The 26,193-nt window shown below is 42.0% G+C and overlaps 2 protein-coding genes across 2 annotated transcripts in view; one reads left to right on the top strand and one right to left on the bottom strand.

Moving 5' to 3' along the window:
* Positions 1–3,504, bottom strand: part of LOC139750619 (thiol S-methyltransferase TMT1B-like) — a gene marked incomplete at its 5' end in the record, with an annotated part of 32,056 nt that extends 28,552 nt beyond the window's left edge. The window contains 2 exons of the mRNA XM_071665293.1: positions 2,365–2,471; positions 3,475–3,504. Coding sequence (XP_071521394.1) covers positions 2,365–2,471; positions 3,475–3,504 — 137 coding nt within the window. The remainder of the gene's footprint in view (positions 1–2,364; positions 2,472–3,474) is intronic.
* A 3,104-nt stretch (positions 3,505–6,608) lies between these two features.
* On the top strand, positions 6,609–25,627 carry LOC139750823 (TBC1 domain family member 19). Its single transcript, XM_071665591.1, has 14 exons — positions 6,609–6,941; positions 10,588–10,785; positions 12,248–12,386; positions 13,425–13,512; positions 13,783–13,843; positions 15,342–15,462; positions 16,115–16,227; positions 16,675–16,749; positions 17,008–17,070; positions 19,476–19,638; positions 19,890–19,999; positions 20,238–20,329; positions 20,672–20,858; positions 24,796–25,627. Exons 1-14 carry the CDS (start codon positions 6,738–6,740, stop codon positions 24,883–24,885), a joined length of 1,704 nt encoding a protein of 567 aa, XP_071521692.1. The 5' UTR covers positions 6,609–6,737; the 3' UTR covers positions 24,886–25,627.
* Positions 25,628–26,193: the final 566 nt, after the last annotated feature.

The following is a 26,193-nucleotide window of genomic DNA, read 5'->3' as shown; positions in this document are numbered from 1 at the left end:
ATCTCAACTTTTGCAAAGTATGTGTAAATTACATCAGCAATTTGTTTGTTCTTCAAAGCTTTAGCAATCTTATCATAGTAGTCAAGCAACTCAGAGATGCATGAGTCCTATACTAAACCAACACCGGCCTGGGTTAAGTAGTGTTCAATTCCATAAATTCGGTCATCAAATATACAGTAAAACTTGGCTGCAAGAGGAAGTTTGGTGAGGTTTTCATAGGTTCTGTTGAATCACATGTTCTACCTTCTTTTAGATTACTTAACTACACATTTTCATATCTTCAAAGCCTTCCCCTTTATCAAGTTATTCAATATAAAGCTCCCACAATCTTAATCCATTACATACATGAAATACATGAATTCTGTTGGATGATTGATAAGTTTCTCCAGCTGAGGTGTCAGGAATAAACTGGAACACTATCCAAGCCTTATTTTCGGGTTATCATGCAAAAGAAATGTTATAAAAAACAAAAATGAAAGTTATAATACAAATACAAAAAACTGATGAAGAACTATAAAACAATGCTTTTGTCAAGCAAGCATCTATAGGCAAGTCATTCATGAGATCTCATGGCATGTTTAGGTTAGATTTTGGGTCAGGTTCTTAGGTTTGATCCTTAGGTTAAGCTACTACATTGCATAAGATCTGAAAACTTTAATAGGTTTCTAAATTAGGACCATAGGTTCTGGAGTATGTTTTGACCCTGTCAAATCCTAACTTACAATAATCTGGGCCTTACATAATGTCCAAGATGTAACATAACCTTGGAAACTAACAAGAAACAGACCTAAGACAAAACCTGGAGTTAACATGGATCTATCAACCAGTTCCAGGGAAACTTCCAGCTAAGGAATGAGGAAGAAGTGTTGTTGAGTGACCTGTGCCAAATATGGGCTAATTTCTTTAATGAATATTTAATATCAATTACCAGTTTAGCTCCCGAGAACTGGCTGCTTGTGTGCCCACACCAACAAGAGACCAAACAATTCTTGGCAAGCTGTTGCATCACATCATTATTGTGTGGCCATTGGCAACGCAAGGAGGGGCCATTTTGATACCTGCTTCTTTCCCTACACATCAAAGCTTTGAAACTCTCTACCTTCTCACATCTTTCCCAATAACTATGACCGGGCACATTTCAAAAGATAGGTTTTTCACTTCCTCCAAAATTTGTAAATAATTTCCCCTATCTTTTCTTTCTACATTCATAACTCTCTCCTTTGTCTGTGACTGGAGCCTTCAACATAAAAAAAAGCTATGCATCTAAACTAACTTTGGATCTAATGAGATTTTGTTATGGACTTGTGATGTAGTATTCAAAGAAAAGAATAAAAGTTAAAGGGTGTGATTTGATGCATTAAAATCGACAAGCAGGTTAGTTCCTTGTCTGCTTACTCCTACAGAGGGCTACCATACCCTACCATCCAGGCTGCAATGCCTTCCCTCACCAACACCTCTCCCTCCATCCTCTGCTACTACACCCTCCCTCACCAACACCATGCCCTCTCACTCAGTACCACAAATCACTCCCTCCATGCTACCACATCCTCCCTCACCATCACAACTCCCTCACTGGTCACCACATCCACTTTCATTATCACCTCTCCCTCCCTCCCTGAGTAACACACCTTCCCTCAACACCACAACTCTTTCCTTCCCCAGCTACCACATCCTTCCTCACCACCACTTCTTCCTTCCAGAGTCAGGACACCATCCCTCACCGGGCACCACACCCTGAATGGCCAAATGGCATTGTTCTTTAGTTCCAACCATTCACCCTTGCCATTTTCCTTCTATATATCCCTCATACTGATGGTGCAATTTCCCCATTTTATACTTAACATATTTTCCTGAGAATATGTCACCAAAGCAGCCAGCAATTTCCATCCTGCCCAGGAAATGGAAGAATCATTGGCAATTATGTTAGCTGTGAATCTGGCAACTTCCTTGATATGTCAACAAATATGAACAAGGGTTAATTGTCACGTGCCTGGGAATTTTCTTGGTGTTTGAGTATGCAGCCAAACAAACAGATAGGACTGCCTTTTTAGAGTTCAGATTAGACAGCAAATATCAAACAAGGGAAAGTTTGGAGTTGATTAATGCTGAAGTTCAACAATTGTAAATCAAAGGAATTTATAAAAACCTTACCTAGCTTCATCACAGCCACTGATGTAATGCTCAGTAATGAGTGTCTGGAATAAACATTAGTGGCTAGGGAGTTCAGATAAGGTTTTCATAAGCTCTGCTGGTTTCTCTTGCAAGGTGTTACCAAACTTTGCCTACTAAAGGTTACACTGCAAATGGAAAGTCAACATTGGCAAGGCTGTATCATCAACAGTAGAGTCTTGTCATAAAACTCACTCCAATGGAGTCTGTATTTCCCTGTTGCTGGATGTAGTGCAGCCATGGGTTGAAGGGTCCTTCAGAAAGGTCCTAGGTAACACCAGGACGCTTTCACATAACTGGTCCTACAGTAATTATGAATAAATCAAATTTCTTTTGCAAGTGCTTCACCTATGTTTACATTAATTCATGCCACATTTTCACTCACTTTTATGACCCTTAACACTAATACCTTATTTAATATCAGAAAATATAACACAATGTTTCAAATCTCACTCTGCAACTTTTATTCTAATCCCAAACATTGACGTACTACTGCAAAATAAAATTCTGCTTAGATGAAGTGATAAATTACCTTTCTCACACCACAAAAATGCATGTTACCTGACATCAGGAACAATACTTTGGTATTCATACCATAGCAGTACCACCTTATTAATAACTTTTACTTACTTCAGAAAATTTTTAGTAATATAAAAAAGTATTTGAGGGAAAAAGATTTTTTCCCTTAATATCAAATAACATGAGAAGTATCTGGAGAAAAAGAATATGATACTGGTACAGAGCTTTCAGAAAATTTAGTCCAGTAGGTGCTGAAGGATACTAGCAGCATGGGAAGCTAACAAGTTAGTATCCACGCTTGTTGTTTAATATTTCTAAGTGTTTATCAATGTCTTGGTCTTCCTGAAGTAAGCATGAGTTGAGGGATTAAGCAAGACTGATTGGTTCAAATGTTTAAACACAGTATTGTACTTCTGTTCCAGTTCAGCATGGCTGCTCTCTATCAATTGGATAAAGTTCAAGTTTAGAGACATCACAGAAATAACATCCATTTTGAAAAAATGTATATAAATGGAATTTTCATATAGTAATTTATCAACTTAGCTCTGCATCAAAAATATTTTTTGGGAAATGGCTAACTATATTTTAGGTCCCTTATACAGTGCACTGTGATTCCACAAATACTTGGAGAACATAATCTAATGCATTAAATTTCACTAAATGACATCAAATAAGGTGAATAGGTTATGTACATGAGGGGAAAATACGAGGTTGTTCAATGCAAAGTAGGTAATACAGCAATCAAATATAAACAGAGCCTTTAAAAAATCATTTAATGCCACTTACCAGCTGAGATGATACCAGAAAGATTCCATTTTACAGGTATGTCTCCTAATGCAGACTGTGCTGTGTTGTCTGCTTGGTGCATACTTAAGAGTATGACTGGTATACATTTTGGCGTTTATTAGAAATTAAAACAAATCTTGACATCTTGGAAAGTCAGATGGGATTTTTCATAGGTTCTGTTGATTTCTTACAAGCGCAGTACCTTCTTTAACTATAATCATACCCATATTTTTCCTGATAAATTACTTTTGTGTAATTCAGTATAGTTCAACAGAATCAAATTCTCCAAATCATGCTCACTTATATTTCTACAATCAAAACAAGCTATAGAAGACTTCAGTGGTGTAATGGTTAGTGTTTCTGACCATGAGTCAGCATAGGCTAGCCTGGGGTCTGACCAACAATGATTTGAATCCTGAGCGAGACAACTGGCCTACACCCAACCCATGTGGTCATCCTTCCCTTGGGTATGGTCGATAAATGGGTACCTAGCTTTCTTGGGTATGGTCGATAAATGGGTACCTAGCTTTTGCTGGAGTGGATGCATGTGTGTGTGTGTGTATGCATGCATAGTAGTAAAGACATGGTACATATATACAAAGTGAAGAGACATGGAAACAATTATAAAACTCTCTCCCTGCAACACAAATTGTAGTAACTTAAAATGAAAATATTCACTTCCAAAGTTAGTTTCACTGTGGAGCTAAGCTGATGAATTACCATACCTCTTATACTCAGCAGAAGTGACAGACTAGGGGAGCATGATTTGACATATTAATCAATTGACAATAATATAACATGACAGCAGGGAGGGATATGATGATCAGGGAAGATATAGGGGAACAGTGAAACACTACTACAAATCTTATAAATAAATCATAACATCCCTTGAAACATTTGGACTTTATCCCTATCTGTGAATATGACAATGGGCTCTAATTACATAGATAAACTAGGAATATTAGACAGGAGTATTAGGTAGAAGTAGTCAGGAGTGTTAGGTAGGCGGCTCTGCAAACACTGCATCAGGGATAAGAAGCAGTACTGGAGTTCACTAGTTATGGTGATTATTGCTGTGGCCATCCCCGTCAGGGAGTTCCAAAAGTGAACAGGAATTAGAGAAATAGATACACGAACAGATAGTAACAGTGTTATTTGGATTCAGTATGTGGATTCTGCCTGTTTCGTTGATTGTAATCAAACCTTCCTAATACATGTAAGCAATATGGGAAAAGAAGTTATTTCGACTACAAAGTAGAAAATTTATCTAAAACTCAATCACTCGATGAGGTTCGGTGAATCTTTCAAGGGCTCTGTTGATTTCTAGTAATGCTTTACTTTTGACCCCAAACTTTCCTTCATCATTGCCATCCCAACTTATCTAGTATTATTAATAACATAAAATCAATATTCCAGATTATGATATCTGATCTAAATAATTATTGTTTACAAAGCTCAAAAATATGTATTTGTTCAAATGTGGTAAGCATCTCTGGTGTCCCTAAATACCAAACGCCTGTCGGACTTGGTAATCTCTATATCATAATTTTCTTAACCCGGCATATAATTTGGCTATTTAGACACAAAAAATCTTCTATGAAAAATCTGCTAATAAGGTGACGCAACTTGACCAATTCAAATGTAAGAGAACTCGTGAAGTCTAATATCACTGTTGCAAGTGGACTGAATGATTACGATATGAATTTAAGTATGAATAAAAATGGATATCTGCTTACCTATGCCTTAAACCTCGACCATATTTGACTGTTACAACAACGCCGAACAGAAGACCTAGCCCGCCATACACAGTTAGTCGTCGCGTTCTCATATAATCACTGATGACAGACGTTACTTTGCCGAAATTCTCTTGGGTAAAAGCATCTTTTGATAAGTAATTCATCTTAGAATTCTATCAGATATTTTCTATAAATGTGTATGTATTTGTAACCTCAATACAATACTCTTGGCTTCTTATCGCGTCAGACTTTCAATACAATCAGCTGAGCGATAAGGTGTAGGCGTTTGGTGCACGTAAATTGCAAGGAACTGGCAACTGAAAGCAACTGAGAGATATTTGATGATTTGATGATATTAATACTGCAAAAATTATTCTTTTCAGTAAATATCGCTATGAAGGCGAACACCTTTTTATGTATATAAATAATTCAACGATTTGAAATAAGAAAAATAATATCAAAGTTATATCAGCTTTAAACAGATGCATGCGTTTCTAGGCAACGAATGTAAACAACTTTTCGCATAAGAATTAGAAGTGTACTTGTTGGAAAAGGACAAAACAAGTAAGTAGTTGTGTAAAAGATATCATGAATATAATGTGTTTGGCAAGAAATTGTATGAGAAAAACATCTATATATAGATAAGGAAGATGCAGACAAATGCAGCTTTGCTAAACTTAAAAACCCACCATAAAGTAGATGCATTTACAGTCAACCAAAGAGGATACATTGTAAATACTCACATCAAACCACTGGAATTGTTAAACTAAAGTAAAATATTGCTGTGATTCTAGTATGTCATCTGACGCTGATTAATCTGTCAAACACTAGACTTTGCTTAATGCTTTCCAAACTTCTTGACACATCAGCTCTTGAATTCCAATATGCAAGACACTGTCAATGTCTTTCTATACAAATCAACATCTACCTCTTCTTCCTGTTCCTCCTCATGGCAGGAATTTGCAACAAGCACTCCCCTTATTTAGTATAATGATTGAGAAAGCCTACATTACTTGTATATGCATCACGAAAACAAGGTATCTGGTTCCCTCCTTGTTCGCATTCAACAAGAAATAAACTGGTATGTGGCCCTGTCCGTTTTTCAAAACTGGATGATCTGTTTTTCTGGGGCCTGTTGTTCCCCATAAACAAAGTATTGTTTTCACCTGCCTGTCCTCGAGATCAGAGAGTTAGATATGTTTTTGCTGCATTTTGTATGTTCCTCTGTATATCTAAACAGCCATATGTTTGACTGTCGTAATCCGTCTCTTACCCACATACAAAATATTGTCATATAACCCAGTCTTTTGCTGTCTACAGATGAGATATTCTAACATCTGATAAGTTGCTATATCGTATCTGTCGCTCACTACATTATACCTACGATATATTCCTGTACCCTCTTCCATAGACCCGATGTTAGATCATGCATTCCTTTGTCTGGTTAGCCCAAATGATGAACAAGTGTAAGGTATTATTCCATGTTTTTTTTCGGTGTATCTTTGTCTCTTCCTCAACAGATATGTCATGTATGCTCATGATGATGTCCCCAATCTCTTGTTCCCTCTATCAACAGGATATTACGCTAATCATCCCTCATTTATTGTTTGCAAATCTGCAGATATAATGCTGCGCCACGAGCTCGGCACCAACATTACTGCCATAGTCAACAGGTTAGCATCGGAGCTTCAGAACACACCCTTCTATTCGGACTTCGTTGCTGATGTCCAGGTAAGAGTGAATCATCAGCAGAATTCATTCTTATCTCAGTGTGTGAACGGCGTCTTACAGAGTTATGGCCATATCAAGTGCAACCACCACATTCTCTCTCTCTCTCTCTCTCTCTCTCTCTCTCTCTCTCTCTCTCTCTCTCTCTCTCTCTATATATATATATATATATATATATATATATATATATATATATATATATATATATATATATATATATATAGGTACAGTAGGGTTGAGGGTCAATTCAATTGGGAGGTGAGTTTGAATGGAGAAAAACTGGAGGAAGTGAAGTGTTTTAGATATCTGGGAGTGGATCTGGCAGCGGATGGAACCATGGAAGCGGAAGTGGATCATAGGGTGGGGGAGGGGGCAAAAATTCTGGGAGCCTTGAAAAGTGTGTGGAAGTCGAGAACATTATCTCGGAAAGCAAAAATGGGTATGTTTGAAGGAATAGTGGTTCCAACAATGTTGTATGGTTGCGAGGCGTGGACTATGGATAGAGTTGTGCGCAGGAGGATGGATGTGCTGGAAATGAGATGTTTGAGGACAATGTGTGGTGTGAGGTGGTTTGATCGAGTAAGTAACGTAAGGGTAAGAGAGATGTGTGGAAATAAAAAGAGCGTGGTTGAGAGAGCAGAAGAGGGTGTTTTGAAATGGTTTGGTCACATGGAGAGAATGAGTGAGGAAAGATTGACCAAGAGGATATATGTGTCGGAGGTGGAGGGAACGAGGAGAAGAGGGAGACCAAATTGGAGGTGGAAAGATGGAGTGAAAAAGATTTTGTGTGATCGGGGCCTGAACATCCAGGAGGGTGAAAGGAGGGCAAAGAAGAGAGTGAATTGGAGCGATGTGGTATACCGGGGTTGACGTGCTGTCAGTGGATTGAATCAAGGCATGTGTATGGGGGTGGGTTGGGCCATTTCTTTCGTCTGTTTCCTTGCGCTACCTCGCAAACGCGGGAGACAGCGACAAAAAAAAAAATATATATATATATATATATATATATATATATATATATATATATATATATATATATGGAAATGGTGAAGAGCTTGTAGATTTATGTGCTGAAAAAGGACTGGTGATTGGGAATACCTGGTTTAAAAAGAGATATACATAAGTATACGTATGTAAGTAGGAGATGGCCAGAGAGCGTTATTGGATTACGTGTTAATTGATAGGCGCGCGAAAGAGACTTTTGGATGTTAATGTGCTGAGAGGTGCGACTGGAGGGATGTCTGATCATTATCTTGTGGAGGCGAAGGTGAAGATTTGTAGAGGTTTTCAGAAAAGAAGAATGTTGGGGTGAAGAGAGTGGTGAGAGTAAGTGAGCTTGGGAAGGAGACTTGTGTGAGGAAGTACCAGGAGAGACTGAATACAGAATGGAAAAAGGTGAACACAAAGGACGTAAGGGGAGTGGGGGAGGATTGGAATGTATTTAGTGAAGCAGTGATGGCTTGCGCAAAAGATGCTTGTGGCATGAGAAGCGTGGGAGGTGGGCAGATTAGAAAGGGTAGTGAGTGGTGGGATGAAGAAGTAAGATTATTAGTGAAAGAGAAGAGTGAGGCATTTGGACGATGTTTGCAGGGAAGTAATGCAAATGAGTGGGAGATGTATAAAAGAAAGAGGCAGGAGGTCAAGAGAAAGGTGCAAGAGGTGAAAAAAACGGCAAATGAGAATTGGGGTGAGAGAGTATCATTAAATTTTAGGGAGAATAAAAAGATGTTTTGGAAGGAGGTAAATAAAGTGCGTAAGACAAGGGAACAAATGGGAACTTCAGTGAAGGGGGCTAATGTGGAGGTGATAACAAGTAGTGGTGATATGAGAAGGAGATGCAGTGAGTATTTTGAAGGTTTGTTGAATGTGTTTGATGATAGAGTGGCAGATATAGGGTGTTTTGGTCGAGGTGGAGTGCAAAGTGAGAGGGTTAGGGAAAATGATTTGGTAAACAGAGAAGAGGCAGTAAAAGCTTTGCGGAATATAGGTTTGCGGCAGGGGTGTGTGATCTCTCCATGGTTGTTTAATTTGTTTATGGATGGGGTTGTTAGGGAGGTGAATGCAAGAGTTTTGGAAAGAGGGGCAAGTATGCAGTCTGTTGTGGATGAGAGAGCTTGGTAAGTGAGTCAGTTGTTCGCTGATGATACAGCACTGGTGGCTGATTCATGTGAGAAACTGCAGAAGCTGGTGACTGAGTTTGGTAAAGTGTGTGAAAGAAGAAAGTTGAGAGTAAATGTGAATAAGAGTAAGGTTATTAGGTACAGTAGGGTTGAGGGACAAGTCAACTGGGAGGTAAGTTTGAATGGAGAAAAACTGGAGGAATTGAAGTGTTTTAGATATCTGGGAGTGGATTTGGCAGCAGATGGAACCATGGAAGCGGAAGTGAATCATAGGGTGGGGGAGGGGGCGAAAATTCTGGGAGCCTTGAAGAATGTATGGAAGTCGAGAACATTATCGCGGAAAGCAAAAATGGGTATATTTGAAGGAATAGTGGTTCCAACAATGTTGTATGGTTGCGAGGCGTGGGCTATGGATAGAGTTGTGCGGAGGAGGGTGGATGTGCTGGAAATGAGATGTTTCAGGACAATATGTGGTTTGAGGTGGTTTGATCGAGTGAGTAATAATAGGAAAAGAGAGATGTGTGGTAATAAAAAGAGTGTGGTTGAGAGAGCAGAAGAGGGTGTTTTGAAATGGTTTGGTCACATGGAGAGAATGAATGAGGAAAGATTGACCAAGAGGATATATGTGTCAGAGGTGGAGGGAACGAGGAGAAGTGGGAGACCAAATTGGAGGTGAAAAGATGGAGTGAAAAAGATTTTGAGTGATCGGGGCCTGAACATGCAGGAGGGTGAAAGGCGTGCAAGGAATAGAGTGAATTGGAACGATGTGGTATATCGGGGTCGACGTGCTGTCAATGGATTGAACCAGGGCATATGAAGCGTCTGAGGTAAACCAGGGTAAGTTCTTAGGGGCCTGGATGTGGAAAGGGAGCTGTGGTTTCAGTGCATTATTACATGACAGCTGGAGACTGAGTGTGAACGAATGGGGCCTTTGTTGTCTTTTCCTAGCGCTACCCCGCACACATGAGGGGGGAGGGTGTGTTATTCCATGTGTGGCGGGGTGGCTATGGGAATGAATAAAGGCAGACAGTATGAATTATGTACATGGGTATATATGTATATGTCTGTGTGGGTATATATATTACATTGAGATGTGTAGGTATGTATATTTGCGAGTGTTGACGTGTATGTATATACATGTGTATGTGGGTGGGTTGGGCCATTCTCTCGTCTGTTTCCTTGCGCTACCTCGCTAACGCGGGAGACAGCGACAAAGCAAAATGATAATGATAATAATGAATATATATATATATATATATATATATATATATATATATATATATATATATATATATATATATATCAGATTTGGGAAGAGCATAGTTGTTTCAGAAGTGGTAGAGGATGTGTAGATCAGGTGTTTGAAGAATGTATGTGAGAAATACTTAGAAAAGCAAATGGATTTGTATGTAGCATTTATGAACAGCAGAAGGGTGTAGGATGAAAGTAATGTATTACCCAAAATCGTAAATACAGAAATTTTGTTCACGAATGAACCTGTAATTACCTCAGTATTCTCCACACTGCAGACGACGATGGCAACGCAGAACTTTAGCAAAGAACGGTTTGGTACCGAGTGTTATGAGTGGATCCAAGGCACCTCACTGGACACCCGGCTCCGGAACGCCCTCTACCACCTGATGCATGTGCAACCCACCCTCCTGGCCAACCCCGACACTCCCAGGCACGTCCTCAAGGAACCTCTTGCTTACGTCAGAAAGGCTCAGGTAATTCTCTCGTTACACGTCTTCAAACTAAATATTCAATTTTCTTGAAATCTGAGGAGATATGGATTGTTCTGGGGTTAACTTTGTGAAATATATCACTGAAATACATTAACATGCCTAACGATTCCAAGAATTTTTTGCAAAATTCATTTGAAGCATTTCTACAATTTTAATCATTTGAATTAAGTACTTCTTAGAAACTTTATTTCAAGAGGCAGGTAATAATTAAAGCGAAAGATTTTTCATATTTTCTCTAGAGACGTTTTCACGTTTTCGTATATGAATGAAAGACTGTGCGGTGATGTGAAAGAGAAAATAATTTGGACTGCAGAACAAGTGAAAAGACAGAAACAAATACAAGTTAACCAGGATGAGAATGCATGTCACATGGTGATAAAGGTTCAAATTACGTGGTGTTGATATATGCACGCTACTTAGTGAAACAAATGCGTCTCTCATGGTGAAACACAATGTTATGGTGAATGTTATGGCTACGTCTGTAATTACCAATTTGTAAATACCTATTTATACTGTAGGGGGAAGGGGGGGGGACTATTACACTCGTGAGGCCACATCTCATGGATATTCTTCACTATCATACGACTTGAATTTAAGTATGGTGTCTGCATTAACCAAACCCTCAGTCATTCTATCCCATTCACCCGCCACTCATAGACAATAAAAGTACGTCTTTACATCTTTTGTAACGTCTCTTGCTTACCGTCATGTTGTGTCCTCTGGTTGTTCTGTGTCTAAATCTCTACAAGAACTGTTCACTGTCCACGTCGTCGATCGGTCTTGAAAACCTAGAGATTGTAATCAGGTCACCCCTCACTCTTCTCTCTTCTAGGGTGTGCAACTTTAAGGCTTGTATAGCCTTTCCCCGTAACTCATCTTTCTAAATTCTGACAAGTCTTTCACGAAACATACTTCTTGGTGAAGGTGGATATTACAACGTGTTTATGCAAGCAGATAATCTGGGAGCGGTTCCATGGATAGATCACTGAAGGCATGTTAGTTTAGCTTGTGCTCCCGACCTCTCGAGACAAATAAAGTTGCACTAAATTTACAGTCCGTGGAGGTAACCTCTAGAATGTCCTTCAGTGTTTTATCAGAATTCTTGATTTCTTCTGGCAACACGAGTACTCCTGCAATGTTCACATTAATGTGCTTCTGTGTGTTTGTTGTCAGAATCTGAGGAAAAACGCTGCTATTAAATGATAATAAGGTATGTTTACAGACTTCACGAGAGCAAGCTCTCGAAAGTTACTAAATGCTTAAGCATACCAACCCCTACCCAGACAAAAGGAGTCGAAGCGTTCATTTTGAAATACATGGGCCCCATCTCTTAATATGTTCACTGGGTGTACGCTAACAGTGTTGACGGGATTTCTATATTTATGTTGGGAGAGTTCGTAGGGGCAGACCGTAGGGAGATATATAAATGCGTATCTGCTGACAGAGTTCGTGGGAGCGACGACTGGTGAAGTGCGTCAACAGCATGGCTGCCGAGCTGAACGTTCCTCTGGCCCGGCGGAGGACCAAGCAAGAGAGGGAGGACTTCGCTGACCGGTGGGCGAACCTCTCCACTGACGAGTCCGGTGAGGATCACGGGAGGGAGACATACTACGCGGGGAAGGGGATGATGACGCGCAGGGAAGGGAGGTACATGTTACGTGTGGAGGGGAGTGTTGCACTTTAGGTGGCTGTGGAACAAAGGATAACAGGGAATAAAGGATGATAACTGATTAATCTCAAATTCATAATACAGGGAAGGTACTACATACATTACTTTTGGATGTAGATATTGTACGTCAAGAGACACGTGAATAGTCTGGAAAGTTGCTTCACACTCACAGAACAGTAATTCACAACCGAGAAATCTCAAATTTCAAATTGCTCTCTAATATGAAGACTGATATATACCTCTGTACCATACTGTCTACCTCTCCCCACTAGTTTAGCGTGGACCCCTTACCTTGCTGTCCACTGCACACCCATACTTTACTCTCGACCCCTCATCCTTAATTTACAGTCGACCCCTCATCCTTAATTTACCGTCGACCCCTCATCCTTAATTTACAGTCGACCCCTCATCCTTATTTTATTGATACTGTCGACCCTTTATCTCTACTTTACTGTCGATTCCTCACGTTTGCCAAACTTTCGACCCGTTCATCCTTGCAACCTACCCTCTTCCCTCTCGCTTACTGTCCACCCCTCACCCCTACCTCAGTATTGACCCCTAACCTTTACCTTACTGTCGACCCCCACAACTCTGGTCCACGCATTTCCCTAGTCAATGCTTCAGTTAATTTTGAATTTTGGAAGACTGTAATTCTTTTTCTATTCAGACCAAATTAAACACTATTACTGTATGTGATAACTATTAATATTGATTCTAGCATAATCTCCATTTCATATTATATCCTTTGAAGTCACGGGGGTAATGTACAATAAAAAATCTGACCAGTAGTCTTTGCCATTTAGTGAGGGAGGATGTGTGAAGATTCGTAGTGTCACAATCACAGATCCAATACAGTGTTTCAGAATGACGCTATCATTTTATGAGTGTTATAATTTGCTTAGACGGTGAATTTGAGCGACGCTAACATTATACATTTTCTTCCTCCACGGAGATCTGTCGATGATCCGACCTGTGTACGCTCCCAAGGATTTTCTGGAGGTTCTTGCCAACCTCCGCAACCCCAACTATGACGAAACCACGTAAGTAACAGAAGGTCATACTGGGATGAACGTGAGAGAGTAAAACACGAAAATTCAGACACGCAATGTACTTTTCAATAATTTGTATGCAATGGTCAGTTTGCTGCTTTCAACACTGAAAATCGGATAAAACCTACAAAAATCACAATCTTTTGTCATTTCATGACCCTATAACTGATATCCCATCCATAACATAAACAATGCTGTCTGTAATGACGTTTGATGTACACCATGACATGTATGTACTGATACTGCCGCTCTTCTCCACAGTGAGGAGAACCTCTGGGGAAGCATCCAGCTGCCCTTCAAGGTCAACGATATCAAGGGCTTGGTATGTTAATAGGACTGTATGAGAGAGTCAGGGGCATGATGAGTGAATTAAGGGTTTGTTGGTTAATTGTATTTCGTGAGGGTTTGTGACGTTTGCTTAGTGAGCCTTGCTAGCACTTTAGTGGTGGTCAAGTTACACCTCTCTGACCTAGGTAGCTCTCTTTTCTTTCTGCCTTATTAACAGGTGGACTACTGGCATTCTGTCCACAAACATACAATCTCTCCTTGTCATATGTAACACCTGACAACACTTAATTCACGCAGCTCATTCTTCGTAACTCTAGATTTTCCTGCGGTGAGCACCATGCACTTGCCCTGCCTTTTGGCAAAATGGTAGGAGCAGTAGATAGAAGCAGCAAGTAGGAACATTTAGGCAGAAACATTAGGTAGAAGTCGTAGGTAGGAGTATTAGATAGAAGTAGTCATTAGCAACATTAGGTAAAAGCCTCTGCAACTTCGCTAGAGTTGCCCTCTGCCAGTAGCTTGTTAAGGGTGAGGCACTAAAGGCTACAAAGCAACACTAGTTCCTTAGTTATGGAGACTTTGTTGCCGTGGCCACCCCTTTAGGGGTTGTTCCAACTGGAACTGGCATCAGATATATAAACAGACAGAAATGAATCGAAAGTCCTAATGAGGAAGTTTTATCAAGAAGCAAATTAGCCAAAGTGCATGAAAGACTTTGGCTGACTTTATAAATCAGGAAAGACTCAGGCAGGATAGAGAGTACCCATTAAGATTGCAAACTGAAAGAGGGTGAGAGTTGACCAATACACACACGCAACTACGATTCATGAACGTTTGAACCTAAAACTTATGTAAGATTGCAATAGAGTACAGTAACATATTGAATCTACGTAGTAAAAACGGGGACTTTCCAATCCATTTCATCCAGTAGTTCGCGGCGTTATGAGTGTCAGTCTCAACCCGAATGGAGGTATATTGACAACAATACTCACATTTGCAGTACTTGGGTTAGCCAAGGTATGAAAGAGATGCTTGAATATTTGACGTCTTCGATTTCCTATAGACCGATGATTATTCTTAAGAATTTCTTATTAAAGAGGCTAGTGTATGGAAATGAATATGCATATTGTTTTACACAAAGTAATACATGTACCACTGATTTCTAAGTGTGTATGCTGGTTCCGGTACATGCATATAACCTGCTTCGTAACATCCAGTTATTTTCGTTAGTTCTGTGTCGTAGATAATGGGGACTTCAGAGGTACGGCTAGAGATATAATAACTGTTGCTTGTCGGTGGAACTGTATGGGGAGCTGGACACTATGAAATGTTGGCGGTGGTGCAGTTGATCAAGTGGTATGGTTGGTAAAGTGAAACTAAAGAGGGTTTGAACGGTATACAGGTGTGAACACTTATGATGCAAATGGCATACACAAAGAACATTTGAGTGGTGATGGAGATGTAATTGCTAAGAACACTAAGTGGTGGTGCAAAAAATAAGAATAAAAAATAAGTAAATGAAACTGGTGATGCAGGTAGAGCAATACGGAGAACTGGCTTGCTGCTGTAAACACACTGGACTGGACGAGTCGGTGCCGGGAGAATACAAGCCTAACCTGACCCTGGCTGAGGAAAGACTCATCCTCGGACAGAAAGGTGAGTTTGATCTTCTCTTAGTAGGTCACAGCCGCACGTGTATATATCACTTTATCCGTTTAAGCGAACTATTGTTTTAAAGGGGGACTTTTTGTACATAATTATGTTTCCCGCAGTCATTACCCTCATGGAACTTTTTTACTTCATGATCAGTTAGTTCTTTGAATTTCGAGAAATATAATACTGTGTATTAGCCTAAAGCATATACAGTCTGCATAAAGCCAGCCTAATCACCGGCAAATTCAGGTTAATGGTGAGGGGTTACGTGTCCTCTTCGGTTTGGTAAAATGCTAAAATAACTTGTTGCTGTAGGGAACATTCCATTTTTTTTTTTTTTTTGTCATATACATTTCATTCACATGATAATAGTATATTACATTTGGTATGCATTATAGCAAAGTATTCTCAATCTTCCATATGAATTGTCTGTTTTAAATCCAAATAAGGATGTATTTAGTAGACTGACTCCCAGCTCAGTAAACAAGTAATGTATCCACCACTGCCGTTGTGTGTAAAGGGAAGGTGGGTGGTCAAGTTACACATATTATCTGTCAGACAGTTTCTCTGTACAAGTATTCATGTCAACTGATCCACCCCTGCACCCACGAGTTACTTGACCAGGTATCTTCCCTGTTCCCGGTGCGTATGTTAGTGGTGGAGAGGAACCACGGGCCTCTGAGTCGGGAGCTGTGCAAGACCGGATGCCCCACCAGCCTCCGGGGTTCACTCTGGCACCAGGTCCTCGGCCTCGAAGTCACAGAGAAGGTCAGGAGCCCTGAGTTTATTACCTACGTGTTGAGTCTGATTATTAGTTTTTTTCTTCTACGTTTATAAACATTTTTATATGATCTACCATTATTTATGTAATCGTTCTTTATCATTATTATTATTATTATTATTATTATCATTATTATTATTATCATTATTATTATTATCATCATTATTATTATTATGATGATGAATGTCAGGACATCGTCTTATCTCTATGTAGCAGGTCTGCTGCTCTGTATATAGAGAACAATAAGATAGTTTGGATAATGAGCACCAAAAGTCAACACATTCTTAACGCAGATGTGAAGCACATTTCTAGTAACCGTGTTAAGTTGTAAATCATTTAACTGTATCGAATGATGTATTCATAGCATTCTTTGTAGGAAACGTATTGAAAAATGCACAAAGAATTCTTTTTAAAGCGAGTACTGTTATCCCCAGCATTGCAAGTACTACGAGGAGCTGGTGCAAGGCGTGTACCAGCATGACCTTCTGGTCGACAAGCTCATCATGAAGGTAAGGCAGACGACGTCTATGACGTTGGCTCTCCGATAACATCTTACCACATCAGTTTTGATATCTGATGATTTTCACCACAGGTATCATGTGTCAAAAAGTTATTTTTTCAAGCATGAGGAAAGAGGCTATTCCTACATGACTGAATCTAATTTGTTCTCAGGTAGATTTTGGGTTTTCAGGGAATTTAGCAATAACAGAAGAAATGGTCAACACCAGCCAGTCATAACCCGTGTTCATCTCACGTATGCTTTGCAGGACATACAGCTGACAGCCTCCAACGACGACCAGTACTTCGTGTTTGAGGATATCCTCTTCCAGGTAAGACATTCATACAATTCCTTAGTTTTCATATCAGTGCCCTTGCTTCAAGGAATCTTCGCTCAGATCCAAGGCTAAGCAATGAAATAGTTATCGAAAAGCTTTATTTTCGCATGGGACATACTTGTGCAATATGTAGTATATACTCCCTTGCCCTCTGCTTCTAAGGAAGATAATGTTCCGTATGTAGTTCTCGGTCCTGTACACTAGCTGGAGTTCTGTATCGGGAGAGGATTGTAGTGCTCGGCGATTCTTTATCTTTCCTTCCTCGTTGCCTACTTTCCTCATTGCCAAACCATTATTTCTCCCCGTCTACGCACCTCAGAACGTGTATAACTTCTGAATGAATATATGTGATCGCTTCTATCAGTATTATCTCGTCAAACTTTAGCATTTAGAAACTGAAAGCAAAATCAGTTATATGTACAATATACAGAACCTTTTCTACTTTCCCCATGACTTACCAATATTTCGCCCCATGGTAGAAAATTTCTTCCCCCGCGGTAAAGAACCCGTGCTGATATGCTGGCGAGGCTGCTCACCACCACCACCAATGTATGGGATAATCTCACTCTGCGGCTCCGGCTTTAGTTTGTTTACCAGCTTTACTCATGGCGACCCAAATTTCTTCATTAATATTATTTATTTATTCATTTATTTTACTTTGTCGCTGTCTCCCGCGTTAGCGAGGTAGCGCAAGGAAACAGACGAAAGAAAGGCCCAACCCACCCACATACACGTCCACAGACGCACATATTCATACCTATACATCTCAACCTATTCATATATATACACACACAGACATATACATATATATACACATGTACATGATTCATACTGTCTGCCTTTATTCATTCCCATCGCCACCCCGCCACACATGAAATAACAACCCTCTCCCCCCGCATGTGCGCGAGGTAGCGCTAGGAAAAGACACAAAGGCCACATTCGTTCACACAGTCTGTAGCTGTCATGTAATAATGCAACAAAACCACAGCTCCCTTTCCACATCCAGGCCCCACAGAACTTTTCATGTTTACCCCAGACGCTTCACATGCCCTGGTTCAATCCATTGACAGCACGTCGACCCCGGTATACCACATCGTTCCAATTCACTCTATTCCTTGCACGCCTTTCACCCTCCTGCATGTTCAGGCCCCGATCACTCAAAATCTTTTTCACTCCATCTTTCCACCTCCAATTTGTTCTCCCACTTCTCGTTCCCTCCACTTCCGACACATATATCCTCTCGGTCAATCTTTCCTCACTCATTCTCTCCATGTGACCAAACCATTTCAAAACACCCTCTTCTGCTCTCTCAACAATAATATTATATTATTATTATTATTATTGTTATCATTAATGGTGTATATATATATATATATATATATATATATATATATATATATATATATTTTTTTTTTTTTTTTTCTAGGGGGGAGGGGGTAAAAAGTGCACGCAGGAGTTCAGCCTTTGCAGTGTAAATCAACATAATTAAAAATAAAGATTATTTATGTTTAAACGCAAAGGAATATCTACAGTACTAAGAAAAATTACCAGAAATATAAAAATTTCATTGAGAAATGTAACGCGGGGGAGAGGAACGTCTCACGCCCCTTCCTGCAGATACCCATGGTTTTACTGTTGTTAGTTATGTGTGATATATCGTAACTAGTAAATGTTAGTAATTCAACTGTATTGATGTAATCACCCGATTCTAGTAACATAGAAAGACATGAATTTTAAACAGGACAAAAACAAAACGAAAAATATCCTTAGTATACAATAACTTACCTCGCTTGAGATAGAACAACACAAACAGAAACCGTGTTATGTGGTGACTTGGTCTATCTCTGTTGTAGGACTATCATGGACAGTGTTATACATTTATCGCAAGTTGTTGCAGACAAGTACAGATGTCACTTTGTCGACCTCACAGGTGTTCTTACACTTGTAATGTTTTCACGTACGCATTATAATTACGGATATTGTTGCGAATATCTTACAGGTGCATTTGTCTGCATATGATTAGTGTTACTGCAATGTCGTACATCCTGTACATTGTACTGCATGCACTGCGCAAGTGGCGTTATGCCTCACATTTGCTATTGTACAAACACTCTGGATATTACTACACATACATTAAAATTTTCATAGTGCAGACGTTAAAAGGGCGCCCACATACTCACTCGGTCCACCTGGCTTGAATTAAGGTTTTGTGCGCGTATATACACATATACGTAGGAGTAAAGACGTGATATATAAATAAAAAACAAAGTTAAGAGACGACGGAACACGAGTGTAAAATAATCTACCGCGTAACAGAAATAGTAATCACAAAATATAACTGTGTATCCATCACTGTTGTTGCTGTAGGCATTTAAGTCATGGCTGCACCCGCGTTACAGGTACTACTGTGCTTCTTCCGTGACACGGAGGTGCTGAACCATTTCGAACACAGCAGTGCCGCACCTCCCCTGGCGGCTGCCCGGGGCAACACCCCTTCGCCTGACTCCTTGGTGGCTTATCCTCCCTGCGGCGTCATCCCCTTCCACGGCTTCACCATGTACGGTAGGTTCACCAAACCTGCTAAGAATATCTTAATCAAATCAAGATCGCATTTTCCTATATGATTATTTGAGACAGTTAGATCCCTTGAGAATTGCGTTTCGACCCTAAGGTATGATATCGTAACTATGAACTCATGTCCTCACACACAGCGTATCAATCGCCTCATCCCTCACTAAACCCCTTATCCCCTTTAACCATCTCTGTGTCCTCCCTCACAACCTATGTCCTTACTGGTCGCGCTTGTTCTCCAGCTGCACCGCTCAGCTGCCTGTACGAGGACCCGGTTCACCTGTACTTCACCTTCCGGGAGATGTACTGCCGCTACTGGTACCGTCTTCACATCGTCACTAGTCATCCGCAGGTAAGGCAGCGCCCTCGGGGCTTCCGCCAAGATTACTCGATCTTCTTTCGTCACCAAAAATCTTGACATTTTTCATGACACTCCACTGATAGATTACTTATATATCTAGTGTCAGGTGTTAAACTATAATGCAAATGTTGTCGTTATATAATGTTTACAGATGCTTAGAAGTTTTCCATATCTGTTTAGTATTCACCTTAGTCTTGTTGCGTGAGGGTGCTTGCTTCTCCGTGCACAGGGCGCGCCCGCTCTGGCCCTACAGTTCGAGTTGCTGATGCAGAGCTGTGAGACGCGCCTCTGGCAACACTGTGCCGCTATGGGAATACAACTGTGAGTTCGGTCATGTTTGTAAACGTTCTGACCCAAGAACATGCTCAGGTTTAGAGTTGCATTTATTTTGAAGTTACACAATGCGTAGAGTCTGTACCTTTCCTAGGCTGTCACATACTCTCCAAAACTGACATATCCTTATTAACTGACATTTTATGACCTAAAATCATTGAGACGGGGGAAAGATTTATGAAGTCTAAGGGGGAAAACCGGCTTCAGAGAAACGAAATCCATGTTTGATGTATCTTTCTTTTATGCAGCGTCATTTCCGCCATATTCATCAACCATGAGATGATATATCGCTTTGTTAACGACACATGCTCACTCCTCTCCCGCCCACAGGCTGCCCATCGTGTTTAAGTGGATCGTGCGTGGGTTCAGCGGGTACCTGATCCCAGACCAGCTGTTCCACCTGTGGGACGTGGTGTTGGCCTGGGAGTCCGTGGAGGTGCTGCCAGTCCTCGCCCTCGCCATCGTCAGCTTTCGGCGGGAAAACCTCATGGACGTCACCTCCCAGCAGGCAGCGGAGGTATTCCGTCACAATTGTTTGCTAAGTTTCGTCCATAACTGTGACACATTACTGTGCGTCGACACCGAGGTCGCTACGTATAACTTCCACTTAGAATTAGACAGGTGCCACGAGACGAGAAAGAAAAGAAACTAAATGTTGCAAAGACAAACAGTTGCTTTAATAGAGAAGAATGTACTTCAACAACCTTAACAACATCGTATCAGTGAGGCCTTTTTTTCTAGAATAAGTATGGAATTTCAAATAACTATACCCTTGACGACGACGACGACCTTTTATGCTCGACTCCCACGCGGGCTGGGCTGTTGTCGTCCCTTCGTCGCTGGCGTGTGAGCAGGAGGCGGGCGAGTTTGGGAGATACTGCTGACTGGCAAGATCGCGGGAGTGGTGGTGAGGGGAATGTGATGTGGCTTCATGAAACGGCGGTTTCTCCAACATACTCTACCACTGGGGAGCTTGACGTTCTGGTGACGACCGATGCCTGCGATTGATTGCCCATGCTGTGTCCCACCTTTTCGTGACGGGATCTTGGTTGCAGACAGGTTCACCAAGCTTGAGAGGGGGCAGGGGACGGGCGGCGCTTTTATAATACTCCTCCGTCTCCTGCTTTAGTGTGAGAGGTCATGGATCACCCTCGTCCGCTGCGTCGTGCCACACGGGAGCCAAGGAGCAGCGGTGTGCTGGCATGGCTGTACGCAGCGAGTGACCGAGGAGGATCTGAGTGGGTGACCGGCCGTCTGTGCGGCGGTGTTGCGTATCTCCATCTGTCCTTGGTCGAAGTTTTCATCATATAGTCAACAATTACTGGTGGTCTCGATGATGAGGTAGCTCACGAAGGCCTTAGCATGATCGTTGGCTTGCGGGTAATGCGGTGATGATTCGTGTTGTCACGCCGCAACGCTTGAGAAAGCCACGGAATTCAGAGCTGGAGAATTGAGGTCCACCGTCCGTGCGGAGACGGACGGGTACGCCCACATTAACGATGAAGCTGCGGAGAAGCTTGATGGTGCTTCGTGATGTGGCGTCCTTTCCGTGCTCACCAAAGTGAGGTCATCCGGACAGACGATCGGAGCACAGCAGAAATTCCTTTCCTGCGTGGGAGAACAGGTCAGCAGAGACGTCCTTTGGGATGGGGCAGGTCACACATCAACGGCTCAACTTGGGTTGGTTGGAGGGTCTAGCACGCGTCACGTGCCTGCACGGTGTTCACGATGTCACTCGCAATGCCAAGGCCACCACACCGTCTGCCGGGCGCGGCGCTTTGTGGTCTATGCCTCGATGAGAGTCGTGAAGGCGGGAGTGTGGTGGGGAAGATGAGCCGGGCGGCGCGCCGTGGATAACGAGACTTTCGTCAGTAGCCAGGCTGTCTCGTAGTGCTGCTGGTGCTCTTTTCCTGTCCGTGGGAAAACCTGCGATAATGGCGTCGTGGAGGTGTCGCCCTGGGCAGCGGCTGTACGTATCTCCTGGATGATGGGGTCAGGGAGGTGATCGAGGGGCTGCGACGACACTTCCGCTGCTCTGGCCATGATGCAGCTACGAAAGGTGACATCCGCCTCTGCCTCGAGGTCTGCAGTGTCGGGTCATGCACAGATGCACGAGAGAGAGCGCGTCGAGGATTGCATACTCTTTCCTCTTAGGCCACACTGTCGTGAAGGAAAACTACATCGTTTTCTCCGTCAGACGCGGGAGATGCGGGTTCACCACAGCGTCCAAAATGGGCACCAGCGGCTTGTGATCGATGAGGAGATCGACTTGTGGTAGACCCAACAGATACAGGCGGCACTTTCTCATGACCCAGGCAGCAGCCACGAATTCTAACTCTACACTGGTATATCTCGTCTCCGAGTCGTATAGAAACCTAAAGCCACACTGCACTAGCCTCCACTTGTCACAGTGGCGCTGCATAAGGGCGTAATCCACACCTTTCAAAAGCGAGGCGTCTCTCTGCAGAACTGTAGGAATGGCAGGATCGAACTGGGTGAGAACTAGAGTCGAGGCCTGGGCTTGTTTCACTTTCTCGAATGATGCATGATGGTTGGGGGTCCACACGAGATCATTCTTGGGGCTGAGAAGGCAGCGGAGGGTGTCTGCCAGTGTTACCATGCTCGGGGTGAAGTCTGCTTGCTGGTTTACGAGACGCACGAATAACCCGAGGTCCGTGGGGGCGATTCAGCAATCTCCCCACCATATGTATGGGAGGAATCAAGATAGTCCGTGTGGTGAATGTTGAAATCCCTGAGGTAGAGGATCTCGGCTTACGGATGAGAGGATGCCACAGTCTCATGGCAGGAGTTTAGATGGTCGAAGGAGGATATAAAATTTGTAGAAGTGGGAGAGTAATAGGCGAAACAGAGGAAAAGTGTAGTAGTATAAAGACAAACATTGAGCCAGATAACATCAACAGTATGGAGACTCAAAGTCCTAGAGACGTACAACACGTGTGCTGTTGGAATATGCACAGACACCACTTATGAACAGGAATCGTGAGTGAGGGCTATAGTTCGATATGAAAAAGGCGCTAGTGAGATCATCAGTAGACAATTAGGTCTAAGAGAGAGAAGTAGGATATCAGGAGAGGTACTAGACAGATGGTGTTCAACAGGAGACAGGTTACTAGAGATAACACGAGTGTTGGTACAGTAAACAGAGAAAAAGTTGGGTCTATCAGAGAGGGAAAGGCCGCACAAGGGGGCCGGTACTACTACTGTGTGTGCCTTCCCTCTCGTTGGCAGTAGAGTCAGGTGGGAACCTGAAGATTCTTAGCATCTCCTCATGATGCTGTAGACTAGGGGCGATAGCTTTGTTGGACTCTTATCATGATGACATTTGAATGTGATTGTGCAGACAGGAGATGGCAAGAGAACGTATGTGAAGAAAATAAGCAAGTTTGAGTAAGTGTGCTGTGGTTGTAAGATGGCATGCTCAGCCAAGTAGTCCCGCTTTGATGAGACATAAAGTAAGACCAGCAATCCTGGCACGGAGACTGGGCGGCTGCTGTCAATAGCCTACTCCTTAGGAGGTTGGCTCAAGGGTAAGGGACGGGACGGTGTTATTGGCCAACGCACTACCACCTGAGCCCTATCTCTCGCTGGCAGCAGAGTCACACAAAAAAGTGTACTCACAGGAGTATACCTCAAATTTGCAGGGGTCGTGGGTGGGGCCATTACTCCACCACCGGAGCCCTCCCTTTCCTTGGCAGCAGAGTCTATATACATGGTACTCAACTACCTAGCAGGAGTCTGTTCTTACTCCACACCTTGTGCCGTGGGACAACACCAACGCAGAGTACCCCCTTCCCCCCAAAACACACACACACACACACACACACACACACACTACACCCCATAACTAACAGATTTCTCTTCACACCACCCCATAACTGGGACATTACGTATAACGTACGACGGTTTCCGAGATTTTCTATCCCAACAGCTCGGTCTAGAACCTTACCTTACCTTATTTGTAATTTACGATGGTTTCGAAAGTCTTATGTGCGCACATAATGAACAAAACCGTTAGTAAGGTGAGGTAAAGCCATCATATTCCGTATCAATTTCTTTGATTTGCTTTTGTGTCTTCGACTATTGTACAAGAACATTATCATTCATGATATTGCAGTTTTTCCATCAGATGAGAATCGAAGTTGTTGCATACCTTAACCGCACTACTGCATAGTTGTTACTATAACTTTACATGAATAGATAACTCATCATTTTGAGTAGCATGGAGTATAACAGAAATGTGTAACTCTTAGTCATTCATGTACCCAGTACCTGTCATACAATATACAGATATTGTTGGAGAATATTTCTTATCTTTTGTTTAAGTCGTGTCCATAAGGTATGGATGTCATGTTTCTTAGTTTTTATAACGTCACACTGGGCTAAAGGCAGACAAAGGGCCTTTTCCCTCCACTAACGCAATATCTCCCCTGCAGGCGGTGCTGGCGGACATCACCGCCATCCGGGTCATCCCGCTGCTCAAGCTGGCCCTCTCCTCCGACAGAAGCCGTGACAGGGAGACGTGAGCTACTCCCTGGCCATACTCACCTTGGGCTCCTCATCACAAGCTCCCCCACGACACCACTCCTTCATAACACCAGTACATCACCCCCACTCACTCTACCAATCATCACATCACTCTCAAACTCACTCTTTTTCACTCACGTCACTCTGTAACTCTACCGCTCCTCACTTTACCAACCCTCATCCCTACAGCTCACCAAGCTACCCAACACGTAACTACTCCTCAGCTCACGTCACACTGCACAAAACAATTTTGTGAGAACCACTTGTAGATTTTTGGCATCTAATCACTTTACCCCTAGGAATAACTCCCAGCTCACCCATCCACAAGCAGTCACTTTCTCGCCCTTGTTTTAGATACAGATATTCGATAAGATTATACGTGTTGTTTATAAATGATCGTGTTGTTCGTTATGATTACCTAAGTGCCAATTCTCATAGTAGTGTAAATCCAAGCTTAATACATATAACGCACCTGCTAGTACTGAAAACATTTACATGCAGGAAAGACTTAATTATAAGAAATCAAGATGGTATATATTCAAACAACTAAGCATTTAAGAGCTTCCGTGTTGTAGTGGTTAGCGTTGCTGACTATGAATTACGCACGGGCCCACCCGCGTTAGAATCCTGGGCTGGGTAGTCGGCCCGTAGCCAACCTAGCTGTTCATCCTCTCCCCATCGATGAACGAGTACCTGATTTATGCTAGGATATTTCTATGTGGTGGATGATATTCCACTCAATTTCACATCAATATATATATATATATATATATATATATATATATATATATATATATATATATATATATATATATATATATATATATATATATATTCTAGTTTTGGACAATCAAATGTTTACCAAATGGCGTCCTAGCTTCGTCTCTTCGATGTATATCAACTGAAAGATTGACCAAGAGGATATATGTGTCAGAGGTGGAGGGAACGAGGAGAAGTGGGAGACCAAATTGGAGGTGGAAAGATGGAGTGAAAAAGATTTTGAGTGATGGGGGCCTGAACATGCAGGAGGGTGAAAGGCGTGCAAGGAATAGAGTGAATTGGAACGATGTGGTATACCGGGGTCGACGTGCTGTCAATGGATTGAACCAGGGCATGTGAAGCGTCTGGGGTAAACCATGGAAAGTTGTGTGGGGCCTGGATGTGGAAAGGGAGCTGTGGTTTCGGTGCATTATTACATGACAGCTAGAGACTGAATGTGAACGAATGGGGCCTTTGGTGTCTTTTCCTAGCGCTATCTCGCACACATGAGGGGGGAGGGGGTTGTTATTCCATGTGAGGCGAGGTGG

Source organism: Panulirus ornatus, chromosome 10 (genome assembly GCF_036320965.1).
Source record: "Panulirus ornatus isolate Po-2019 chromosome 10, ASM3632096v1, whole genome shotgun sequence".
Classification (NCBI taxonomy): Eukaryota; Metazoa; Arthropoda; class Malacostraca; order Decapoda; family Palinuridae; genus Panulirus; species Panulirus ornatus.
Note: the sequence above shows the minus strand (reverse complement) of the source record. Positions and strands in the feature narration are given on the sequence as shown.

Excerpts from the sequence above, each read along its gene's own strand:
- LOC139750823 (XM_071665591.1), top strand. The coding sequence starts at position 6,738 with ATGTATGCTCATGATGATGTCCCCAATCTCTTGTTCCCTCTATCAACA. Across the intron at positions 12,387-13,424 it reads CCTCTCCACTGACGAGTCCG|ATCTGTCGATGATCCGACCT; the intron begins GTGAGGATCACG and ends TCCTCCACGGAG. Across the intron at positions 13,513-13,782 it reads CCCAACTATGACGAAACCAC|TGAGGAGAACCTCTGGGGAA; the intron begins GTAAGTAACAGA and ends TCTTCTCCACAG.